The sequence below is a fragment of the Cebidichthys violaceus genome, unplaced genomic scaffold (genome assembly GCF_023349555.1).
Source record: "Cebidichthys violaceus isolate CVI_PGR_0920_01 unplaced genomic scaffold, fCebVio1.0.p SCAF_3, whole genome shotgun sequence".
Lineage (NCBI taxonomy): Eukaryota > Metazoa > Chordata > Actinopteri > Perciformes > Stichaeidae > Cebidichthys > Cebidichthys violaceus.
The window spans coordinates 19,689,755-19,715,316 of record NW_027176483.1 but is presented as its reverse complement, the minus strand read 5'-3'; the positions used below and the strand labels follow the sequence as shown (position 1 = coordinate 19,715,316).

At 41.9% G+C, this 25,562-nt stretch overlaps 1 protein-coding gene across 1 annotated transcript in view; it reads right to left on the bottom strand.

Annotated features, from left to right (window-relative positions):
* Nucleotides 1-25,562, bottom strand: part of zc3h18 (zinc finger CCCH-type containing 18) — a 39,178-nt gene that overhangs the window by 6,034 nt on the left and 7,582 nt on the right. Inside the window, exons 9-14 of the mRNA XM_068722787.1 lie at nt 25,230-25,495; nt 12,488-12,670; nt 10,965-11,090; nt 9,581-9,673; nt 8,976-9,254; nt 1,491-1,601 (exon numbers count right to left, since the gene is read on the bottom strand). Coding sequence (XP_068578888.1) covers nt 1,491-1,601; nt 8,976-9,254; nt 9,581-9,673; nt 10,965-11,090; nt 12,488-12,670; nt 25,230-25,495 — 1,058 coding nt within the window. The remainder of the gene's footprint in view (nt 1-1,490; nt 1,602-8,975; nt 9,255-9,580; nt 9,674-10,964; nt 11,091-12,487; nt 12,671-25,229; nt 25,496-25,562) is intronic.

Sequence of the window (25,562 nt, the reverse complement as noted above, 5' to 3'; positions counted from 1 at the left end):
TAGGCACGGGAGCCTATATTGTTTCATCAACATATAGGCAGCATAAAGTTAGCTGGTCACGCAAACAGGAAGTCCTCTGTAGCATAGGCCGTCTCATTTCGGAGGACGCTCGGTCAAGCCTTTGTGGTCCTCAAAGGACGTGGCCGACGTGGGCTGGGTCCACCGAAGGATGCAGCCGCTGGATTGGGATATATGCAGTGTTTACAGTGGAAGCAGATACCGGGATCCAAGTCGAACCCACCAATAGAAACTCCTTGCTCATTCAGCAGTGTATGCCCCGCCCACTACGTCCAAACTCAACTCGTAGCTTTTAGTTTTGAAAGCTTAGTTGTTGTTTTTTGAAAGCGTAGTTGTTTTTTTGAAAGCGTATGTTTTTTTTAAAGCGTATGTTTTTTTTGAAAGCGTATGTTTTTTTTGAAAGCGTATGTTTTTTTTTGAAAGCGTATGTTGTTTTTGAAAGTGCATGTTTTTATTTGAAAGCGTATGTTTTTTTTGAAAGCGTAGTTGTTTTTTTGAAAGCGTAGTTGTTTTTTTGAAAGCGTATGTTGTTTTTTGAAAGCGTATGTTTTTTTTGAAAGCGTATGTTGTTTTTTGAAAGCGTATGTTTTTTTTTGAAAGCGGATGTTTTTTTTGAAAGCGTATTTTTTTTTTGAAAGCGGATGTTTTTTTTGAAAGCGTATTTTTTTTTTTAAAGCGTAGGTTTTTTTTGAAAGCGTATTTTTTTTTTTAAAGCGTAGGTTTTTTTTTAAAGCAAAGGTTTTTGCTTTGCAGCCAAATAATAAAGACACAAATATACCTTCATATATATACTGACATAAGAAAAACGGACTCTCCTTCACTTCCCTGGAGTGAACACGAGCGGAGAGCCAACTGGAAGCAAAATGGAACCAGAGTGTATTTCACTGGTGTGAAAGTTCGTAAGCCGTGTTTTTTTCCCCCGTCAGTAAGACTGAATTCAGTGCATTACAACACAAAAAAGGTTGCTAATTAAAGCCATGCTCTACTTTTACACCAATATTGTAAAAGTAGTAGTGTGTGTGTGTGTGTGTGTGTGGGGGGCAGGAGTATTGCTCAGGGCCCAAGGAAGAGTCGTGTCAAGTTTTGTGTTTGAGCGGTTCTCAAAAAACCTTCAAGCAGCAACACCAAAGGCCAATCACTCAAGCGGTTCTGAACAGGCACTGCACAAGAACATTTAATATTCCTTTATATCTTTGATATTTACTTGCAGATTTACACAGTAACTGAAGATGAAAGCAAAAGATAATTAAGATGCAATACTGATAGTACCGAAACCAAAAAGCAGCCAATTGTAGTTGCAGTAAACCATCATAAATCCCGCCTCCATCAATTTGCTTGTCCACAAACAAGGCCATTTACGTAAATAAATGCCCCCCCCCCAAAATGCAATATATGGTCAACAACTTCTCTTTAAAAGGAAATTGTTGGCAAACTGCAGTTCTGATGGCAATGAGGGTGTTCGTGGCGAGTACCTGGATTTTCTGGATCCAGAACGTGAGCGCGAGAGGGAGTTGGACGAGGACCTGGAGCTAGAACCAGTATAACTGCTACCACTTCCACTAACACTCCCACTCACAGTTCGCCTGGAAGAGACAGACACACAAGTGAGAACACAGCAGGAAGTTGTTTTTAAGGCAAAACCAAAGGTGTACTACCAAGCTCCTTGTTCAGCAATTAACACAGAAATCAGCACATTTTGAAATGGAAGAAAATGGAGTCGTACTAGATTTAGAGACCATTTACAGGTCTCTGCTGACTTAAATGCCCTATGCGTCCAGTCATTGCCATCTCTTCTGTAGCCCTGGAAGACATCGGGCAGCTCCACAACACTTGGAATCAGCGGCTGCTTCTATTCCCCGGTCAGCAATGGAAAACTCAAAAGGAGGGTGTAACAATGATACGTTCCAGCCCACGGGTTGGAACGGGCCCAACCTTTTTTTTTCTTCCTCCTGCCACTGTGACCACAGTCACTCAATCAATTACCATTGTTTTACCAGCATTTTGGCTGATTTCCAACCCTGAGAGTCAAGTTTGTCGAATACTCCGTGGGTGACTCGTCAGTTGAGTTTGTGCATGGTAAACAAGACGGGGGTCTCTGTTTTAAGACGGGTTGGGAGGGTTTGCAGACATTGCTGCAAACCCCTGACGCACTGAGGACAGTCCAGTCCCGTTCCTCCCCACAGGGAGAGAGGAAGCAGTCCACGACTAAGGGGACGCGGCAAGGTCTGGGCGAGGGGCCGAAGCCACCGTTTCCAAGTCGACCTAGAGCCGGTCGCGGCGGCGAAACTCACCCGGTGAAGGCCAGCGTCCCGGGGAGAGGTCCCACGAGAGGATCCTCCCACACTGAGCGGCCGTCCCTGACCCACCGAGATAAATCACCGGACCCCGCAGACTCCAACCCAAAAAATATGTTGCTGCACTTCCATTCCAGCAGGCGTTTTTTAAAGTCCTGTTCCTGTTCGCAATGTACCCATGTGTTAAGATGGAAGCATCACTGGATTACTTTGACACCAAAGAAAACTTGAAAATGTGATGATTCGCAAGTTGTGGAAAGCAGATGTATGGCTGTTTATTTGTAATAGACATTGAATGATATCCTCGTGTTACATCATTTAGCGGTGTTAAACACAGACCGGGTGTGTGAAGTAAAAGAGAACACTGCAGATGTGATAAAAGCCTGAGCAAGATGCCAACAACAGTCTGAGGACACTTTTTAATCTAAAGCCTCAAACCAAGATTAAGATCTACTAAGAACAAACAAAGCACATTCAAATCATCACCTGATGGCTGACAAATCAGCAACTGTTGAAAGTTGTCCCTCGAGTATTTACTGTAGAATAATCATCCATAACACCGTCACAAACCACAGGTATCTCTGCACCTGTCCAGGAATGCTTGTGGGGGAGGGGCAGCCCTAGTATAGTAGTTGTGATGCGTCAATCCGCTCTTCTAGGGAAATGTCTCACGTCGTCAATGGGGAAATGGGGCAATGAACTATCCTCGATGATGCGTCAATTCACCGCCAATGTGCAGCCACGCATAGATAACAATGGGTGCCGATGTACTGATGCGTGTTGCGTCTTAAGCCACACATACACGTGGGATATCCTCATCATCGTTTGTTTTCAGATTTGATTGAGTTATGTCTCAGAGAAGGAATGTGATTTTTTTTTTTTTGGTATATTATGTACACAAAGAACACAATCATACATGTGAAGTTCCTGCCTCCAATTTCCCCCAAAACAGAACAAATAAGGGATTTTTGACACGCATCACAGCAATCAGGGGGTCTTTTTAAGTAGCGAAGGGAGAAAAATTCACTACCTTTTATGTGGAAGTCCAATCAGCGTTGATAGTAAACTAAATCAATCGCAGCAATAACCGGAAAACCAGAGACAGCCGAGACTTTGAATGTTGACTGAATGTTGTATAAATGTTAATTAGTCCTGATGGGCAGGTGGCACCTTGCATGGTAGCCCCTGTCATCAGTGTATGCATGGGTGAATGGTGTCGTGTTAAAGCGATTTGATTGCTCGGAATACTAGAAAAGAGATATACAAGTCCATTTACCATTTACCATTGGAAAGGCCTGTTTTTGAGACATTTTGACTTGCCATAATAAAAAAAAGACTGTTCAGGCGCGTCAAGAGTTTTCATTTACTTTGGTCAATAAGACCTATTCTGAAGACTGTGTGAATGTATAAACTGTGCCTGACTGGCATTTTGGTTTTATAGCACCACATGTGTGCTTACATAGTTATAATTGTATGTATGGCCCTTCTTGGCACAGAGCCACCTGACTTCACACTGAAAAAAACATTTCCCCTCTTTCTGGAAATCCAAAAGCTGTCACGCGATTCCATAAACATCAGTGTTGTTTCAGGTTGTTTCAGCTGACAATAGTGATTACATTTTGCAGTGTACCACTGTGGTGGAACCACTTCTTAAAGAGACGGTAACAAACTACAGCTGTCTCCTCAAACATCTTTGGAATGTTAGTCCATCCCACGGCCACAGTCAGTATCACTAACCTAAACTTCTGATGATCTGAATAGCAAACAGGTGTTGGGAACTGGTTTTCCAGGATAAGTTCCAGTGTCACCCTTTCTGCCTACACTCAAACCCACAAACAAATAGTGCAGTGTTTCCACGTGCCATCCACCCACTCGCTTGCACACACCCGATCTCTATGGTCTTCCCCCAATGTGCAGGATTACACCCGGTATCACTTTATGCAACACACTAGTGGTGCAACGGACTACGGATTGCTCCCCGATCGGTTCAGATCACCCCCCTCGGTTCGGCACACTTGTGAACCCTTGTGTAACTTGTGTAACTTTATTACACATCATAGTGTGTAATAAAGTTGTACTGCCCGAAGTCTCCGAATATCAATGCAAAGAGTCAGTGAACAGATGTAAAGCAGTAGTGTGTTCACGTGAACGGAGCGTGTTGGAAGCATTTAACGGTGAAAGTCAGGAGCGGAGGAGTCACTTAAGTCGCAAGCTTGACAGCATTTTGTCTTCCCAGGAACTTATGACGGGATGATGATGTCATAAGTATTGAGTATTCTTGAATGTTTTATTAGGGCCCGAGCACCAACGTAGTCGGAGTGGAGGACCTATTGTTATTCTAATGTCTAATGTTTTTTATTATTATTATCGTACCAGTTTCATCGCAAAAAGGAGGTGCTTGGGATACTGTGATTTTTTTTTACAAATTTGGCACGAAATTCAGTTGTGGTGAAAATTCCAGTCTGATTGGGGTGTCCAGCTGCGGCATGACATATTGGCTCGATAGCGCTCCCTATAGAGTAGCCCCAACTTTGGGTGTCACCTAGATGTATGAAATTTGGTAGGTATGTGGAACGTGATGGGACGTACAAAAGGAGGTATATCCCAAACCAAACAGGAAGTCGGCCATTTCGAATTTCAGGACGTTTTTGGACCATTTCAAGGCGTCATACTTTAACAAACTGTTAAAGAGCGTTAGTTGTGGGTTATTAATTGTTGTGTTGTAAAGTTATAACCATAACTTAGGGGTCCCTCTCACTACATAAGTAGTTCCAACCGTAGTACTCTTCGTGGCGAACAATACATTTTGCTTCCTGTTGAAGAGTGACAACAGTTGTTTCGGCTATATGTACGACGGTATATGAAAAATTCATATCATACGGGAAATGAAAACCGGTATACTGCCCAGCCCTAGTTGTAACTCAACTGTACTTTGTCAAAACTGTCCCAAACATGACATGCTTAATTACTGTCATGATTTTAGAACTTCTGCATGCCAATATTAACTCAGTCATAGCGCCACCTACTGGCAACCACGGATGTAAGCAGGATTCTATAATTACAGCGGCCCAAACACCGAACTTATTAAAAGAGTTTGTGGTCACACCATGAGAAAAAGACTTCTCTGATCTAAATATGTGCAAACTAAGATGCTTGGAGAGCAAAAGTTAGACAACAGTGGTTCTCAAACCATGTCAGTGGGCATTAGTATAAATGATCTGTCCAGAGCTTCTACATGAAAATCAGGTTAAATGTTACAATGAATGCTTCACACTACAATCTAAAGTTACAGAAGAGCTTAAAATGAAAACAGTGTTAAATTGAAGTGTTCAAGTAAAAGCAAATGACAATACTGTTCTGTTAACTTTCATGTGAGTCCAAATACAATCAGCAGGACACTGCAGGGAGTTGAACCCCATCCCAGTAAACTGACAGTCTGTTATGTTACAAACACTGAAGCGCATTCACACACATTCATGTTCTGAATGATCTTAACAGGCTTACATCTATGATTGTATCAGAGGTACACTCAAAACAGTTGAGGCTAAAGACCTGGCAACGTGATCTTGCTACGCTGCTGGTCGACGCAGGAAATATCATGTAACTGGTGCACGCAGTGTATGATGGTCACAGAAAGGCATGGCCGCCACAACCAGAGTCCTGCCATGTAAGACTACAGCCCGAAGTTCTTTGCTTTAAGTGTTCTCGAAGTTCTTTAATTAATAAACGTAAAGCAAAGTTAGATTTGTCTCCTCCCCTTTTCTTTGCTGATCCGAACCGAGAGTTTTGCGATCCGTTGCACCCCTAACCCACACACAAACAAAAATATGCAAATGTGGATGTGATGGGGAAAAAAAGTTCTGCTTATTGCAAATTCCTCTGTAATCAAATCCACTGTTGACTTACTTCCTTGCAAATGTGAGTCAAGTAAACAACAAGGCCGACATCCAGAGTTTCCCTGTACGCCCACGCTGCGCCCACACAACATTTTAAAGGAACCCTAGCCAGGATTTTAAATCCTGTGTGATGAGACAGAAGCTCATATCTGCAACATCTGTGACAGGTCCTTCTTTAAAGTGACGCGTCATCGTCATATGCCAGTGCACGGTGGCACGAAAGAAATTTTTTTTTGGTCTGCTACTTCTAATCTATGTGCTAAATGAGGTGATCATATTTAGATCATTTTGACAACATTAACCTTCCAGTGACGGGTGCCAATTTCAGACCCTGCAGCAGCTGGTTGAGCTCCAGAGAAATGCAGTTAAACCAGTAATGTCGCTACCGCCCAACACAACGCTGTATACACAGTAACCGCAGGTAGGCAAGGAGAACGCACAAAATGCGGAACATGCTTCTATAAACAATGGATCGACTGGTTAGAGAGCGACGTGGACAATAGCCGAGGCTGAGCCACTCAAGTCTCACTGAAGATTTGTACATAAAAAGGGTACGGCGATCAAACGACGAAGAAGAGACCCACTGACTCCACATGACTAATTCTTCCTCAGAGTCTTTGTGCTTTCTCTCCTCACAGGTTTCCATGGATCGTGGTTATACCTGGACCCTGGTCTTTCCTCCTGCCCTGGTCCTGCTGACACCCACTACTACCATCATTATAAGTCACATTTCCATTACTGATACCCTTCAAGTTTTTATTATCATTATTATTCTACTATATCCACTGCTGCTGTTAATATTAGTAGTCATACTCCTTCCATCATTATTCTGCTTGCTGTATGAATTATATGAATCATATGCATCGACTGTGACACGTGACATCTATTGCACTTCTGGGAGGGAAACCTCTGTTGCTCTCTCTGAGGTTTCTTCCTCTTTTTCTCCTGTTGCTCTCTCTGAGGTTTCTTCCTCTTTTTCTCCTGTTAAAGGGTTTTTGGAGAGTTTTTCCTGTTCCTATGTGAGGGTCCTGGGACAAAGGATGACGTATGTTGTACAGACTGTAAAGCCCCCTGAGGCACATTTGTGATTTGGGGCTGTACAAAAAAATTAAACTGAAATTACTCCAATGACCTACTGATTATTACTTAGACAGCACCTCTAGCTGACACATGGTAGTTGCCAGAGCAACGGCCCAAACCAGGGGGTTTTGACCCTTCGCTGAGCCCGCCCCCTGCTGCTACCATGAAGCCCACACTGTCACTAACCGCACACACCTGGATAAATATCTAATTTTTGTAAAACAGAAAGATAATTCTAGAGAGAAGCAGACAGATGAGTCTACAGAATCACTGAATGATATATCCATGATGTAAAACAATGACAATAAAGATGCAAAGCTGAAGCCTACGGATCACGTCACAGGGCAAAGTCGACCTCGCGACAATAGAATTCACTGTTCCCGTATACGTAGGTCTTTATCCACTGTAACGACAATCCCTAAAAAGCAAAAGCAGCATGGGTTTACATTCAGTAGAACTTCAGCAGCTAGCAAAGCATTGAAGCGCTAACGCTAGTTTATGATGTGCTAATGACCTCTGCTAAAAACATTCGACCATAGCTAGCTCGAAATCCACAAAACCGGCCTGAAAATGGAGGAACCCCAAAACTATTGCGCAAGAGAAGAACCGGATAGTTGTCGGACCCCGGTCTGAGCTGGCCAACGCTACGCTACAATTGGTCGGTCTGCGTTCGAGGGCCGGGACTTAGCGAAGGGTCAATTGATCCTCTTGGTCTTGTATGAAGGGCAGCTGAAGTGACAAAGTCTGTATGCACCCTATGCTATCGAACTTTTTAAAATGCTGTTTTAGATGTGTGAAAAAAAACAAAGTGCTTTTCAAGATATGCTGTCATTTAGAAGGGACAATGTGCTGTTCTAGCGCTTATTTAATTCCGTAACATTGTAAATCTGGCAATCAAAAACAGGTATTTGTGAATATGATATTGTTTCCTGATATGGGACAATTTAATGACAGGTAGAAACGGGGCCTGTGATACCGCTAGATGATGGAAATGGAGTCATGGTTTGAAACAATCAGTTGATACGATCACATCTGAAGTTTGATGGCAGTCTGCAACCTTTCTTTTTGAACACAGGTTTAATTAATAACAATAATAATGGCGACATCAGTCCTGGCATAGTCCATGTTGACACATTGACACGGCTTACTGGGGAAACTGCACTGAGTGAACTGTTTGGGCTGCCGATACACTGTTTAAAGTAATAATGTTTAGAAGTGTTTTCAAGAACATCTGGTTTCTTGTTGACTTTGACGTGTGCAAAGTGTGAAGTCGTTTATGCTGATAGGAGGATGCTTTGCTTGGTCCAGATTCTACTAGTTGACTAAGTTACAGGAGAGTCAGCTGCCAACAGAATCTGCCTGTTTTCTTGTAAATGGTTTGCTGTACGATAGGCGATACACATTTGGATGAGTGTCAAATAAAATCTGACAATGTCACAAATTCAAAATGTTGTATCTAGTAACAGGCATTTTGACAAGTTGAGCCAACACTAACTTCAGACTATAGAGTGTGAATAGAACTCCTGATTCCTGCCATTAATCAAACTCCCTTAGCAATGTAACGTAATCCAACAGATTTGACCCCATAGCGGACAATGTCAAATGGAATTCATCAATGCATCTTTTTGTAACAGCGCTTACTATAACAGCACTGCTGCCTCAGAGAGGTTGAAGGCGAGACACCTACCTCCGTGGAGGATGCTGCTGCCGTTCTTTACGCCTGTCTTCCCTCGGGTTGGGAGTTTTTCCAGGTTCCCTTGGAGGCGGGGGTCTCCCTGCTCCGCCGCCGCCCGCCCCGCCACCTGCGCCTCCAGGCTCCCGGGGATTGGCGGGAGGCTTTCCTCCCTCTAGCAGGGGTTTGGGGGGTCTGCCCTGCGGTCCGCCAGGTGGAGGAGGACTGGGAGCTTTCTTCATGGCGGGCTTCTCCCTGCGAGGAGGGGGCATGGCACCCGGCTTCAGCGGCATGCTTAGGGATGGAAAAAGCATCTTTTTCAAGCATGCAGACAGTGACGGGCAGGCATGTGCTGGCAACTACAGTGTCAGCAGAGCACATGCAATGCTCTAGCTAATGATCAATACATAATAACCAATAAACACGAATGATGCAATGTGATGCTGGATCAAACCCAAACTACAGCCTTTATTGTTGTGACAATTTATGGCTATTTATTACCACTCCAAAAGAAAAGTTACACTAATGAGAATATGTATTTAGGGAGAAACAAGGATGGTAGTAGATAATAGAAGCACAGCTGACTATGGATCAAATGAATTTGATTTGATGAGATTTACCCTTTAGGCAACAGAGGGGGGAGATCCGGTTTGTTCTTTGCGTTCTTCTGTGCCGCTGGACTCGGTGAGGGGGATGTGGAGAACGATCGAGACCTAACAAATGAACAGTAGTCAGAAAAATGTTTAATTTCAAGATTAGATAACACCACACAAGTATACAATGGTTTTACAATGTCGCATTAAGCCATCAAGAGTTGTGCTTCGAGATGTTTTCATTTTCAAGCGTGAGCTGAACAATGGAGGAAATAAAGCAAATGTGTGACGTCGACAAAAGTGCTGAGTATATTGTTTTTGCAGTGTGACTTTAATATCTACAATTGCTTAAAGATCCACTATGCCCAACAATTATTTGCTAACTGTGTAGCAAATGTAAACCCACTGTACAGGTAGTGTACAGTGGGTTTGCGAAAAATGTCCCCACGAGAGCGATGAGTGGCGAAAAGGATCTTTGAGTAGTAATCTTGACTCAACATATCCACCCGTGTCTCTTGTTTTTGTCTTGTGAGGGGTCCTCGGTCATATATGACATATGTTAACTCCAGATCCAGAAACTGTAATCTTAGGTTGGTCCCAAAAATGTGTACACTAACTTTTAAGAGATTGCAGCAATTCAGTATTGAATGGCAATTGCCAACAAATGAATTCTATGCTTTGGAATAAAAAATATAGAACAGTTTAAATCCTGGTTGACAGTTTTACCCTCATGTCCAAAATGTTATCACTCCATCATTTTATCCCATTAGACATTTGTGTGGAATTGTCATAATTAGATGAATTACTGAGAAATATTCCTGATATATCGCATCATGAAACGAGCGCAACGGACCATTTTAGTTCTTACCGCCGTACGTATGTTCGTGAATCACAATCATTCTAAACTGACAGGCTCGTGCCTACGTTTTCTTCTATATAGGGACATACGTTTGATGAGAGGGTTACCGTGGAGACAGTTGTGAAGTCGTTGTATAAGAGAGAAGCATAGCCGCTAAATAAAATAAAAAAGGGGGATGGCGTCATAAAATATGACCACAAACATTTGAAGCTTCATTTTTAAACCTCAATAAAAGCTTCAAAATATATATTATATTCTAATTAGGACAATATTGTTGTCTGTTGAAGCCTTGTTTTAATAAATGTGATTTTAATACGAGATGCACATATTTGTGCGTAAGCACCGTTTGTGAAAAAGTGTGTGAAATCCCAGAGGAATTGGCTTTGTGGAAATATTACAAACACTGTATAAAAATGTCTGCAGCTTGAACAGAAGTAGAGGAAAGACTGTATGACAAAAGCACAGACTAAGTGCAGTGAGGAGAAAACACACACACACACACACACACACACACACACACACACACACACACACACACACACACACACGTACCTAGAGCGGCTGCCACTGAAGGAGCTGTGCTGGGAGGAGTGGCTGGAGTAGGAGGTGAACGAGGAGGAGCGGCTGCGGGAGCGAGATGACCCAGAACCTGTATAGGATGAAGAGCGAGACGAAGACCTGCGACAAACAGACAAAGCACAAGTAGTTAAGATTAATGTTCAGCTTAGACTTAACAGACATGCAAACTCTAACACAAATGTGTTTCATTGAATGTTTACTTTTTATGTTCACAATGTATACGCTGGCACTTTAGCAACAAAATATACTTTAAGTACCAAACGTAAAAGTGTTCATTATGTAGGATGGCAGTGTCCATTCGCAGCATGCCCGACCAGAGATTATGGCGTCAGATCAGTCTCAGTATTAATGAAGGCACGCAGAAGGAGTCACAAACGTATCTTGTGATTAATATGTAAATGACTCTCTCCACAAAAATATAGTTTAATTCAAACAATAGATATAGATATACATCTATATATAGATATAGATTATTTACTATAAACTGTTGAACCAGTCATTTGTGTGTAGGATTTCTGAGACCTTGACCACAAATGCATTTTTTCAACAGGGAATTATCTGTAGGCAATCAGATGTCTCCTCTATTTTCAACCAATCACATGAGCGCACCCCCACGAGGGAACACCCTTACGTCATATTCAGGCAGGGAACGGGTGGAAAGTGAAAGTAGGAGAGTCAACGTTTGTGGGGAGAAATGAACAAAACCAGCTGTTCTTGGGGGCCGCAAAGGGTTAGCCCACATTTTCATTGCATCATAGCCACCCTTACACTAGGCCTGAATTGCCTGATTACAATTAGAGTGTATGGTATGGTAGTACTGCGCATTCACTCCGCATTGGTGTAGAACTTGCATCAGGTAGCAAGGCTGTGGCTGTTGTTCTTTGTACTGTACAAGGATCACGATGCACTGAGGTAATGCATTCAGATCTTTTATTAAGATGTCAACTTGATGTTATAAAAATGATTACTAAGTGACAGCTCAGCTCTACTGATTTAACAATTAAAAAAAAACCCTAACGGACCTGTTACATACACAAATCTATCTGTACGCAACAATGAAATTATAACTCGGGTGATTATTCATTAAAGAGGAATCACGGTTAATTATTGAACAAAGGATTTATCCTCATCTACTTCCTCAATATGTTTTAAGTGACTTAAGTAACAGTGAATAGCTAGACTCTGGATGCCCGCTAAGTCTTAAAAATTATCTGAAACTTGCACACATTCCCACAATTGTCACTCTTCAGACATAATATCATAGGGTGTTCATTCATACAAACTTACTTTTGGCCATAACAGCCTGAAGTGACCGAGCGGAACTTTAACCTTACAATATCTTAAATTTGAGGCTGAATTCCCCTTAATTTTTCAACCAAAATGTTTTTTAGTTTGTTTTCTGCAGCAGCATAACGTCAAAGCTGCTCGTTTACATGAAAACGTCTTCACCAAACATGATCACACAGGACATCCCCGGTTAAAGGAGGAGTTCCTACCTGGAGGAGTTGGACAGAGAGACGGAGGAGCCCGATGGCCGATGTCGGCGGCGTCCTCGCGGTGGGGAACCCAGCCCGGGGCGTCTCCTGGGGGATTTGGACCGACGCCAGGGGTCCTTCCACTCATCTGGTCGCCTCATTACAGGAACATCCTCCTTCTTGGAGGGAGGCTCCATCGGCCTGCTGAGAAAATTAAAAAGATGAGCAATGGCTGGTTAGGTTCAAGTGTCAGTTTAGCTGCTGGGCTACAAGCAAGGCTTAAGACTCTTTGATAACGCTAACAGTTAGGGCTGGCTCAGGTTTACAGTTAGGGCTGGCTCAGGTTTACAGTTAGGGCTGGCTTAGGTTTACAGTTAGGGCTGGCTCAGGTTTATAGTTAGGGCTGGTTCAGGTTTACAGTTAGGGCTGGCTCAGGTTCGTAGTTAGGGCTGGCTCAGGTTTGTAGTTAGGGCTGGCTCCGGTTTATAGTTAGGGCTGGCTCAGGTTTACAGTTAGGGCTGGCTTAGGTTTACAGTTAGGGCTGGCTCAGGTTTACAGTTAGGGCTGGTTCAGGTTTACAGTTAGGGCTGGCTCAGGTTTGTAGTTAGGGCTGGCTCAGGTTTATAGTTAGGGCTGGCTCAGTTTCTCCTTGGACCAGCCCTTCCATATGCCGCTATAGGCCTAGACTGCTGGAGGACTTCCTATGATACACTGAGCGCCTCTCTCCATCTGCATGCATTGATGTCCCATTAATGAATGTTTGCCATGGATCGTGGACATGCCCTGACTGACACCCACTGCAACCATTATTATTATTAGTGGCAATTCTATTACTGCTACTATTAATCATTGTATTATCATTATCATATAGCCACTACTGCTGCTTTTATTATTAGTGGTGATCATTTTTCTATTAGTTCTGCTGTAAGTGCTACTATTGTTAACACTACCATCACATGTATAATTTCTGTCAAATGGATTGATGTTGTAGTCATTTTAATATGTTGTTCATTCTATTGCACAATCAACATCCCTCCTCAGTTCTCCGAGGTTTCTTCCATATACTTATCCGATACAATTCCTATAAATAAGCAATACAAATCTGATCTTTTGGATAATCATCTGTTTATATTTTACATATTATCTTCTCTCTGTAATTGTCTTTTTTGTTAAGAGTAATGAGGCAGTGATTTTACACTCACACAATAAACCTACTCGCACAGCATGAATATTTAACATGAGAAGGAAATGTGTGCTGCTTAAACACTTGCCTCGTGAGGCCTTGCCGTTTGGCATACACAAAGGCTTGTTTTTCCTCCTACAGAATGTCATACAATTTTGCATGTTAGGCGTATTGATGGATTCTTTGTTTTTCTATTACTCCATAAAATTCAAAACATGCACATTTGCAAACAGATATGTAAAAGAGCCTCTTTACAGGACTCCAGTGGATTTGAATCTAATCAGTCAATATGTGGTTGAAGTGTCAGCTTTAATTCAACGGATAAAACTAAAATATCACATGAACTGTTTAGGAATCACAGCCATTTTGAAGCAGTCCCCCACATTTTCAGAGGCTCAAAAGTAATTGGAAAATTGTCTGACCAACATGGACAGGTGTGGTCTGTTCTGTCACTATTTCATGATAAATGATGCCGACAATAGGATTCAAAATATATTAGCATTTGGTAGCTGGTCCATGGAACTCTCAGCATGCGGACCAAAAAGGTGTCAATGCAAGTGAAGGAGAACATTACAAACACTTAACAAACCCATCAGACAGATAGCAGAAACATTCTTAAAAAGAAAGAAGACCAAAAAGCCCTGAAGACCACAGAAGACATCTAAAGTTGGATGATGGCAGAATTCTTTCCTTGGTGAAGAAAAACCCTTCATAACATCTACTGAAGTCAAGAACACTCTAGAGGATGTAGGCGTTCCATTATTAAAGTATACGATCAAGAGACGCCTTCATGAATCTAAATACAGAAGGTTTACAACAAGGTGAACACCACTGGTACCACTGAAGAACAGGCTTTAACAGAAAACATCTGAAACAGACTGACCAGTTTGGGAACAAGATTCTTTGGACAGATGAAACCAAGATGAACTTGTACCAGAATGATTAGAAGAGAAAAGTGTGGAGAAGGAAAGGAGCGGCTCATGATCTGAAACAATCCACATCGTCTGTCTGGAGGCGGTGCTTTGGATGGGCATGAATGGCTGCCACTGGTGTTCATTGGCGATGTCACAGCTGATGGAAGCAGCAGGATGAGTTCTGAGGTTCTGAGATTAAGCCTAATGCTACAAAACTGATTAGATGGCTCCTCACGATGCAGATGGATAATGACCTAAAACATGCTGTGAAAACAACCCAAGAGCTTCTTAAGGCAAATAAATGGAATTATTCTTCAATGGCCAAGTCACATGGGAGCTGATTTACAAAGAAACACTGGACAATTCCCAGCTAAGACATTTCATATCAACTTACATGGGACTTTCCCTAGCAGAGAGGCCGATGTTTATTTTTGCAACAAAAAAAATAAAAAATCTTCAAAAGGTGTATCTAAATATTTGTTGGAGGAAATGAACTAAGATTGCGTTTGCTGTTAGGACATACATTGCAGCAGAGCTCCGGCGGGAGTCTATGAACGAGGCAAGTGTGTTTCTTTAGCTTGTTTAGGTGTGTGTAATGACAGCAGGGAGGTCCGGCGTCGGTTGTAGGCTGGGAAGCACCAAAGGCCCCACGAGACGACATCGTCACCATAATCGAGTCGCGCTCTGATCTTATTCCGACTCTAAACATATAGAGTGTCCGTCCTTCGGTGTACCCGAGCACATAAACAGGCACATATCCCACAGCGAATGAGAAATTCCGAAGGAGTGATGCAAGAGCTAACGAGTGATGTGAGAGCTAAAAATACAATCACAACACGGGAGTTATTTTTAGCTCTCAAATCTGTTTTCTTATCAACAGAACGGTTCCTTAGAGGAAATAAGAGAAAAAAGGAAGCGGTGCCAATAAACCTCACTGTGCAGATGGATAATGACCTAAAACATGCTGTGAAAACAACCCAAGAGCTTAAGGCAAATAAATGGAATTATTCTTCAATGGCCAAGTCACATGGGAGCTGATTTACAAAGAAACACTGGACAATTCCCAGCTAAGACATTTCATATCAACTTACATGGGACTTTCCCTAGCAGAGAGGCCGATGTTTATTTTTGCAACAAAAAAAATAAAAAAATCTTCAAAAGGTGTATCTAAATATTTGTTGGAGGAAATGAACAAAGATTGCGTTTGCTGTGTTAGGACATACATTGCAGCAGAGCTCCGGCGGGAGTCTATGAACGAGGCAAGTGTGTTTCTTTAGCTTGTTTTGGTGTGTGTAATGACAGCAGGGAGGTCCGGCGTCGGTTGTAGGCTGGGAAGCACCAAAGGCCCCACAAGACGACATCGTCACCATAATAGAGTCGCGCTCTGATCTTATTCCGACTCTAAACATATATATATTGCGCTATATTTCCTGCTAATTAATTGCAGGTAACCTTACCTCATAAAATAAAGTTTGCACTCTGGTCATCTCACTTCAGCCATTTTTTTTTTTTTATGGCAGCTAAATGGTTTTGTGAGTCAAGCAGACAGACCGACCACACTGTCACAAATGCTGCATCATGACAAACTGAACTGTTTGTATTACAGCCTATATCGTCCGATCCCGCTGACTTTCACCGCACCAGAAACAAAAACTCAGCACCCTCTAGTGAACTGGAACAGCCTTTGTTAACCAACTGTCAATTACATCAGAGGAAATATCACAGTTTCACAAACACTAACCTCTGTGGGAGAAAAATGTATGCGTGTCTTGAAATTCATTTGTGTAAAATCAACCGTATCCATGTATAGTCACATTCGTACTGTGATCACTGTCGTATGTTATTCACGTCACCGAGACGGGGAGTCTCGTATTGCGGTCTTGGAGCCCGGGTGAAGATAGAAGGGATGACGTAGATAAAACGAGTAGGGCAAGATTTCTAACGCAGGGGAAGAACGGGAGCCGGTCGCTGTGACGGGCGGCCTGAGGGGAGCTCGCGAGGAGACGAGTGTGGAAGGAGACGGTGGTTCATCAAAAAACCCTGTTATGACTTGTTCTCCGAGGTGAACAGTGCAACTTGTCTAGAGGACAGTTCAGAGGAGGAGGACAGCTCCGAAGAGAGGGGGGACGACGACGACGACGACACACACTTATTTGCACATAAAATTTGTCCGAATATGCTCTGATGAATTTTAGCATGCAGTTAACACACCAGTCATAATTATGTTTTAATGAAAACTCGCATTAATGCCAATGTGAAGAGTGGTTCATGTGGATTTTGAAAAGTGACCGATAGTGACAGATTAATATTTAAAGAAAGTGTCACTTTGGACTTTGTGACGTTTGCACTAGCTCAACCCGAGGGGAAATACTGGTATGTTCTACTATGAAACAGAAACTGCCTTTGGATAATGTGCGGCATAAACCGTTTGAAGCTTAGAATCACATTTAACGAGGAAGAATAAACAAATAACACCCAGATCAATGAGAAACAGGGAAACACGGTCTTCAGCTAAAAACAGAATCACAACACGGGAGTTATTTTTAGCTCTCAAATCTGTTTTCTTATCAACAGAACGGTTCCTTAGAGGAAAGAAGAGAAAAAAGGAAGCGGTGTCAATAAACCTGCGAGGCCCGTGGAGAACAACAAAAGGTAACAGGATGTTTACAGGGCTGTTGTAGGTTTAGTGAGTCTGCCTGAGGAGCCTTCTGGAGAGAGGAGGCTTCAACCCGTTGAACGTCACGGTTACTTCTTTATTACAGAGCAGCTGTTCAAAAACACACAGAGTGACTCCAGGACGCTGACACATGGCACTTCACACCAACTGAGGCAACCAGCTTGCATTAACCTGTTTTTTAAATGTAACATACAAATGGGTCCAAATTCACAACTTTTTATATATTTAAAATAAATGTAATTACACATGTGGTAAGGCATCTTCTGACTAAACGGATTCTTATTAGGGCCCGAGCACCAACAACGTCGGGCCGCGAGGTCCCTATTGAAACTGTAGGAATTATTATTATTATTATTATTTTTCTCTCAAATGAATCGCCTTTTTGGGGGCTTTATCATATCCTAAAACTCCCCATATTTGGCAAGCATACCAGGACTGCGAGAAAATTTTATAATTTATGGGTCCCATGCTTAAGTATGAAAAAATTGCTCGCTAGCGCCCCCTAGAAGTCTGACCGGCAACTCTTACCCATTGTGTCCGATTTACTTGAAATTCGACACACATGTCCACCTCCACCTACTCTACAAAAAAGCCAATCAGACCCCTAAGCTCCGCCTACCAATATTTTCCACCATTTTGAATTTTGTGAAAAACACATTTTCACAAATTCCTCCTACAACCAAGGTCTGATTGGTACCAAATTTGCTGTGGATCATTATTGGATCTATATCATCAAAAGTTACTAAAAGGTTGTTGATAACCCATTGCAATAGGAACATATGGACCAATGAATTTCATAGGGGCGTTGCCTTTTACAGCAATACATATAACTTCAAAACCATGTGGCCTATCGTCACGAAATCTGGTGTGTATGTCCACATTGTGTTCTGTAACAAACACTCACATTTTTATTCCATACAACCACTCAGGGGCAATACAGTAATACTCCCATTTTTTGCATTTTTAGGCATTTTTCATCGTTTTCAGGCATTGTACTTTAACAAACTTCTCCCACAAAATGTATGCGATCAACTTCAAATTTGGTCAGGGTGATCTAAAGACTTTAATGATGAAAATTTGCAAAAATGGTCTACTGACATTGAACGACCTTCGTTTTATGTGGCGCCCATGTCACGCACATTTCGTGCCGTTCGCCACGAAAGAGGAAGTTGTTGTAACTCCAAGGTACTTTATTCAATCTGCCCCAAACTTGTTATGCATGATGCTGGTCCAGTCTTGAGCACATTCCCATGCCAACATTTTCAAAAAGTCATAGCGCCACCTACTGGCAAAAGGAAATGACAAGTTTTATACTTTGATGTACTCTGACTAGGAAGTTACCCAGATCAGTCTTTAATATGGTAAGGTAAGCCCTAAGACATTGATGATGCTTCATCATGAATATTGTGAGTTGATGCAAAACGCTGTTGCGGTGGCAACGCGTCATTCGCCATGAAAAATTAAGCTTATTTTTATGTGGCTTAGGATGCTCAACAAGCCTTGGAACTTTACACAGGTGTCATAGGTGATGTAAATAAATATTTCATTTGGCTTTTTGGCTTGACTGTTTCAAATTACCTCGATAGCGCCCCCTACAAATATTCAAATACGCAGCCCCAGTGCTACGTTTGACCTACATTTATGAAATTTGGTAGGCCCATGTATCACATGGATACTTAAAAAAAAGTCTTTTGGGACCGTGCTCTAAAATTAACAGGAAGTCGGCCATTTTGATTTTTGTGTGAATTTTCCCTTGATTTCCAGTCGTTATACTTTAACGAACTCCTCCTAGGGAATTAATCAGATCAACTTCAAATTTGGTCAGTACAGTCTGAAGACCCTTGTGATGAAAAGTTACTCAAAGATTGTTATTTCGTGAAAGGCCGTTGCCGTAGCAATGCATTATTCGCCATGAAAAACGAAGGTCTTTTTGAGCGACTAAACATGCTCCAACCAGAACCAAACACATTTAAAATCATGAATGTAGTTTTCTAATGTGATTTTAATGTTTCAGATTGGCAAGTTGGCTCAACAGCGCCCCCTACAAAATTTTGCCGATGCAGCCCTCGAAATACGTTTGACCTAGATGTGTGAAATTTAATAGGCACATGTATCACATATAGACTTAAAAAAAAGTCTCTTGTGACAATACTCTAAAATCAACCGGAAGTCGGCCATTTTGATTTTTGTGTGAATTTTCCCTTGATTCCTATTCGCTATACTTTAACGAACTCCCCCTAGGGACTTTGTCAAATCCACTTCAAATTTGGTCTGTACAATCTAAAGATCTTTGCAATTAAAAGTTACTCAAAGCTTTACGTTTGATGGAATGACATAGCCGTGGTGTGGCGGCCATTTTACGTGATTCGCCATTAAACAACAAGCTGATGTAACTCCACTGGACTTGCTTAAATCTGTCCCAAAGTTGCCATACTTGATAACAGTCACTGCCTGAGGATGTCTACAAGCCAATTTTCACTCAAAGTCGTAGCGCCACCTACTGGCAACAGGAAGTCAGCGTTATGTGACAGACGGAATCTGATTTACATGACATTGACATGTGGTCTGCACTTGATGTAGAGCAACCTAATGCATGTTTGCGTGTGTTCTGTAGCGCCACATAGTGGATGCAGAAACTGGTGGAATATTTGCACTACATAATTTCCAGCATCGCAGAGTCCAGCGGGAAAAATATGTTAAACTCCGGGACGCGCTGTCCGATGATCAAAGACATTCGCGGCCGCGTCTGCCGGCGTCCCGCCAGTACCCCCGAGACGCGGGAAGGTGCGAGGGCCCGTCCATCGCTGCTTGCAGCTTTAATTCACTATTGGTAACCTAAACCGATACAAAATGAGGATATATTTTCCGCATGAGCAACAGAGTAGTATGTAAGAGTTGATCAGATTGTTGCACTAATTAGGAATATACTTTAGAAATAAATAAATTTATTACAGTTGTCATATACATATACATATACACGAATACCTTGCGGTTGCCGGACAACCATCTCTACCCACTGAGCCACGATGTCCTCTCTTTAAATCACACAAGACCAGTTTTTGACAAATTCATTATTCTGGCAAGTCACAGGTGTTGCAGAAATATAATTAGTATGCATATACATTTTTACTGCTAAGTAATATTATGAAAAAATGCAGAACTCCTCCATACTATTAAACCAAATATTAGATAATGTTCTACTACTGTGTTGCAGTAAAGTAACTTCTGCAGTCGCAGTTTTTTGTAGAAAAATAAAAAAATATTACTGGAGATAAGTGATTAAATAAAGCCTCTTAGAAAATCAAAAGTTGAAATGCGACGTCAAGTTATTGTGAATATTCTGTACTTTACACAGTATATGTCTGAAATCGTTCACTCACATTTCTCAATGGGGACCACTTTCCACAGTCAAAATCTTCCACTGGAAAACATGACGCAGAAATAACGCTCCGTATGTATTTCTACATTTTCCCCAAGTGCAGAAAAGTCCAACTGCGTAGATCTCAGAGGATTAAGCATTCCCACAGAAATGAGTCGCTCAACCTGGAAAGGATTTCTACGTCGCCTCCGGCAGGTAATATTGCCTAACCGCTGTACGTAAAATTAAGCTTATTTTTATGTGGCTTAGGATGCTCAACAAGCCTTGGAACTTTACACAGGTGTCATAGGTGATGTAAATAAATATTTCATTTGGCTTTTTGGCTTGACTGTTTCAAATTACCTCGATAGCGCCCCCTACAAATATTCAAATACGCAGCCCCAGTGCTACGTTTGACCTACATTTATGAAATTTGGTAGGCCCATGTATCACATGGATACTTAAAAAAAAGTCTTTTGGGACCGTGCTCTAAAATTAACAGGAAGTCGGCCATTTTGATTTTTGTGTGAATTTTCCCTTGATTTCCAGTCGTTATACTTTAACGAACTCCTCCTAGGGAATTAATCAGATCAACTTCAAATTTGGTCAGTACAGTCTGAAGACCCTTGTGATGAAAAGTTACTCAAAGATTGTTATTTTGTGAAAGGCCGTTGCCGTAGCAATGCATTATTCGCCATGAAAAACGAAGGTCTTTTTGAGCGACTAAACATGCTCCAACCAGAACCAAACACATTTAAAATCATGAATGTAGTTTTCTAATGTGATTTTAATGTTTCAGATTGGCAAGTTGGCTCAACAGCGCCCCCTACAAAATTTTGCCGATGCAGCCCTCGAAATACGTTTGACCTAGATGTGTGAAATTTAATAGGCACATGTATCACATATAGACTTAAAAAAAAGTCTCTTGGGACAATACTCTAAAATCAACCGGAAGTCGGCCATTTTGATTTTTGTGTGAATTTTCCCTTGATTCCTATTCGCTATACTTTAACGAACTCCCCCTAGGGACTTTGTCAAATCCACTTCAAATTTGGTCTGTACAATCTAAAGATCTTTGCAATTAAAAGTTACTCAAAGCTTTACGTTTGATGGAATGACATAGCCGTGGTGTGGCGGCCATTTTACGTGATTCGCCATTAAACAACAAGCTGATGTAACTCCACTGGACTTGCTTAAATCTGTCCCAAAGTTGCCATACTTGATAACAGTCACTGCCTGAGGATGTCTACAAGCCAATTTTCACTCAAAGTCGTAGCGCCACCTACTGGCAACAGGAAGTCAGCGTTATGTGACAGACGGAATCTGATTTACATGACATTGACATGTGGTCTGCACTTGATGTAGAGCAACGTAATGCATGTTTGCGTGTGTTCTGTAGCGCCACATAGTGGATGCAGAAACTGGTGGAATATTTGCACTACATAATTTCCAGCATCGCAGAGTCCAGCGGGAAAAATATGTTAAACTCCGGGACGCGCTGTCCGATGATCAAAGACATTCGCGGCCGCGTCTGCCGGCGTCCCGCCAGTACCCCCGAGACGCGGGAAGGTGCGAGGGCCCGTCCATCGCTGCTTGCAGCTTTAATTCACTATTGGTAACCTAAACCGATACAAAATGAGGATATATTTTCCGCATGAGCAACAGAGTAGTATGTAAGAGTTGATCAGATTGTTGCACTAATTAGGAATATACTTTAGAAATAAATAAATTTATTACAGTTGTCATATACATATACATATACATATACACGAATACCTTGCGGTTGCCGGACAACCATCTCTACCCACTGAGCCACGATGTCCTCTCTTTAAATCACACAAGACCAGTTTTTGACAAATTCATTATTCTGGCAAGTCACAGGTGTTGCAGAAATATAATTAGTATGCATATACATTTTTACTGCTAAGTAATATTATGAAAAAATGCAGAACTCCTCCATACTATTAAACCAAATATTAGATAATGTTCTACTACTGTGTTGCAGTAAAGTAACTTCTGCAGTCGCAGTTTTTTGTAGAAAAATAAAAAAATATTACTGGAGATAAGTGATTAAATAAAGCCTCTTAGAAAATCAAAAGTTGAAATGCGACGTCAAGTTATTGTGAATATTCTGTACTTTACACAGTATATGTCTGAAATCGTTCACTCACATTTCTCAATGGGGACCACTTTCCACAGTCAAAATCTTCCACTGGAAAACATGACGCAGAAATAACGCTCCGTATGTATTTCTACATTTTCCCCAAGTGCAGAAAAGTCCAACTGCGTAGATCTCAGAGGATTAAGCATTCCCACAGAAATGAGTCGCTCAACCTGGAAAGGATTTCTACGTCGCCTCCGGCAGGTAATATTGCCTAACCGCTGTACGTAACTCATCGGTGAACACAATGGCAAAAAGGCGGGTGTTGGCTCGAAACTGTTGACAATAGAAGTCCCACAATTTCATAACCAGAAACGAAGAGTGCGGGCTGTGTTGTCAGTCATAATCTGGTGGTGATGAGATTAGTCCATTCTGAATCACGAGGAGGGAAGGGTCCACAGACGGAACTTTACAGAGGACTTGAAAGAACGCAGACCGAGTTGTAGTATTTTTTCGGGCATATTTAGAGGAATACCTTTTATCAGTACGTGGACTTTCTAATTACAAACGTCCATGTCTTTTGTGACAGGGAAACGTGAACACTAAATATAAAACCAGGTCTCTAACAAGGGCCCAGTAAACAAGATGATGTTGGTGCATGACTTTCATTTTGTGGAACCTGGTTTTATCGGTGTTGAATCTTACAATTATTGTCATACAATAAAAAAAAAATAACTTTGCCATCGACTAGTTTTGGGTTATTGTGAAGATATCCAACTTTAGAACGTCAACAACACTGCGGCTATCCATTTAGTATTTCTGGAAAATTTTAGACCATTGCTGACAATGTTGCAAATAAATGGGCGCGGCTGATTTATGTTACTAGTGGAATTTTTCAGGATTTCAGCATCATTGAGACAAGGATCTTTGACTCACCAGGTGATTTGATTTGTTTCAAGGAAGTAGTGACCGCGAGGTCTTTTTAGGAATGGGTGTCGTTTGGGTTTTTTCCGATACCGGTGCTAAAACGATACCGGTGCCTAAACGGTGACTGAACCGATACTTAAAAAAAACAAACACACAAAACGACGATTGACGACATTAAAGAAAGGCTTTTTTTTTTTTATTGCCAAGGCAATTTGTTTTCTTCAAATTGAACAATATATTAACTGTTTGAAGTATACTATGAATATAAATACATACAAAACACTTGGCTTCAAACTACAGCTTCAAACTTTTTAACTTCAAACTATGAACAATATATTAACTGTTAACAACAGTTTACAGTATACTTAAATAAATATAAATAAACTTCAGCAATTCTTTTGCAGAAATATGAGCATATTTGCCTTGGCACCGAAAGGAAGCAGCGAAATCTGCGTTGCGTTTCGGTCCGGTAGGCACCGGTCGTATAGGTTGTGTGCCATATTGGCACCGGTTTTCGGTACTCAACCCCAGGTCTTTTACATCGTGCCATCGGGGTCAGCTGTTTCATCATATAGTCGGCTCAATGCAGATGCAATAAGCAGAAAAGCTGACTACAAAGCAATACAATATGAAGACACCCAATCTTTAGAAAAACTGATAGAGCAAACATTCAATACCTCTAAATTTACAAAGAACTCACCGAAATTACAACAGTTTCTCTGGAATCATTATCATGGACCGAAAAGCATCTACAACTTTGTCCACGCAGTTTTACAACGCTTCATTGAAACCCAGGATATGGGAACAATTAATACTATATAACAACAAAGACTTCATAAAGACAGGAAGACAACAAGCTGAAAGAGTGGAGCTCAGAGAACAGCGTCACAGGACAGCAGGCTCACCAGAGGGTGATGATAACCGCCCAGAACATCATCGGTACCATCTACTGAGCATCAGTGATATTGATGACAGGAGGAGCCTGCGAAGAGCTAAAGGGATGTTTAAAAGACAAAACCCACCCAGCAACAACCTGTTCACCCTGCTGCCATCTGGCAACAGATACAGAAGCTGTCGTTTCAGCAGACTTCAGAGCAGCTTCTTTCCTCTGGCTGTGAGATTCATCCTCCACCCTCCACACATACGCTTTTTTCTTGTTTGTTTTCTTTCCTATGTAGCAAATTGAGACTACAATCTAAATTTTGTTGTGCAACCCTGTTATACAAAGACAAATAACAACCTCGTAACGCTACTCGTCCCAGACAACCTTTGTAGAACCGATTGCTTAAACATCCAAAGGAGAAAAGGAAACGATCACTAATGGTTTCACACATTCCCTTCTTCAACCTCTCACTGGCACTCACACTACCGATCGTCACTGAATCTCTGTAGCAGATTCCAGGCGGCTACACACAATCTACGTCAACAAAGTTACCAAACTTCTTCAAAATATCCAGAAGTAGTGCGCAAACTTCTCTTCTAACCTAAAATAGAAGTACTGCCTCGCAGCTGTATGCCCCTGCCAACCAGTCAAGTTTACATGTATGTGTGCCATCATCTTATTCTAACAGACATTTTATTCTAACGGACGAGATGCACTCACTTTGGTGGCAGGCTGAGGGGAGAGCGCGGCTTCAGTTTGTCCTCGTCTTTCTTCTCCCTGGCTTCTCGAGGGGGACGCATCCTCGGCCTCTCCTTCTCGTCCCGCTTCATCCGGTCCCTCTCCCACTCCTCTTTGCGCCTCATCCTCTCCTTCTCTCGCTCGCGCTCCCTCTCCCTCTCCCTCTGCCGGCGCTCCCTCTCCCGGTGATCTCGCTCCCTCTCCCGGTCTCGGTGCCGCTCCCGAGGGTCCCGGTCCCGTTCGCGCTCCTGTCCAGAGGGGGATGCGTGTTCAGTTTTGTCCGTGGCAATTATTTCATTCCTATTCAATTCTTAA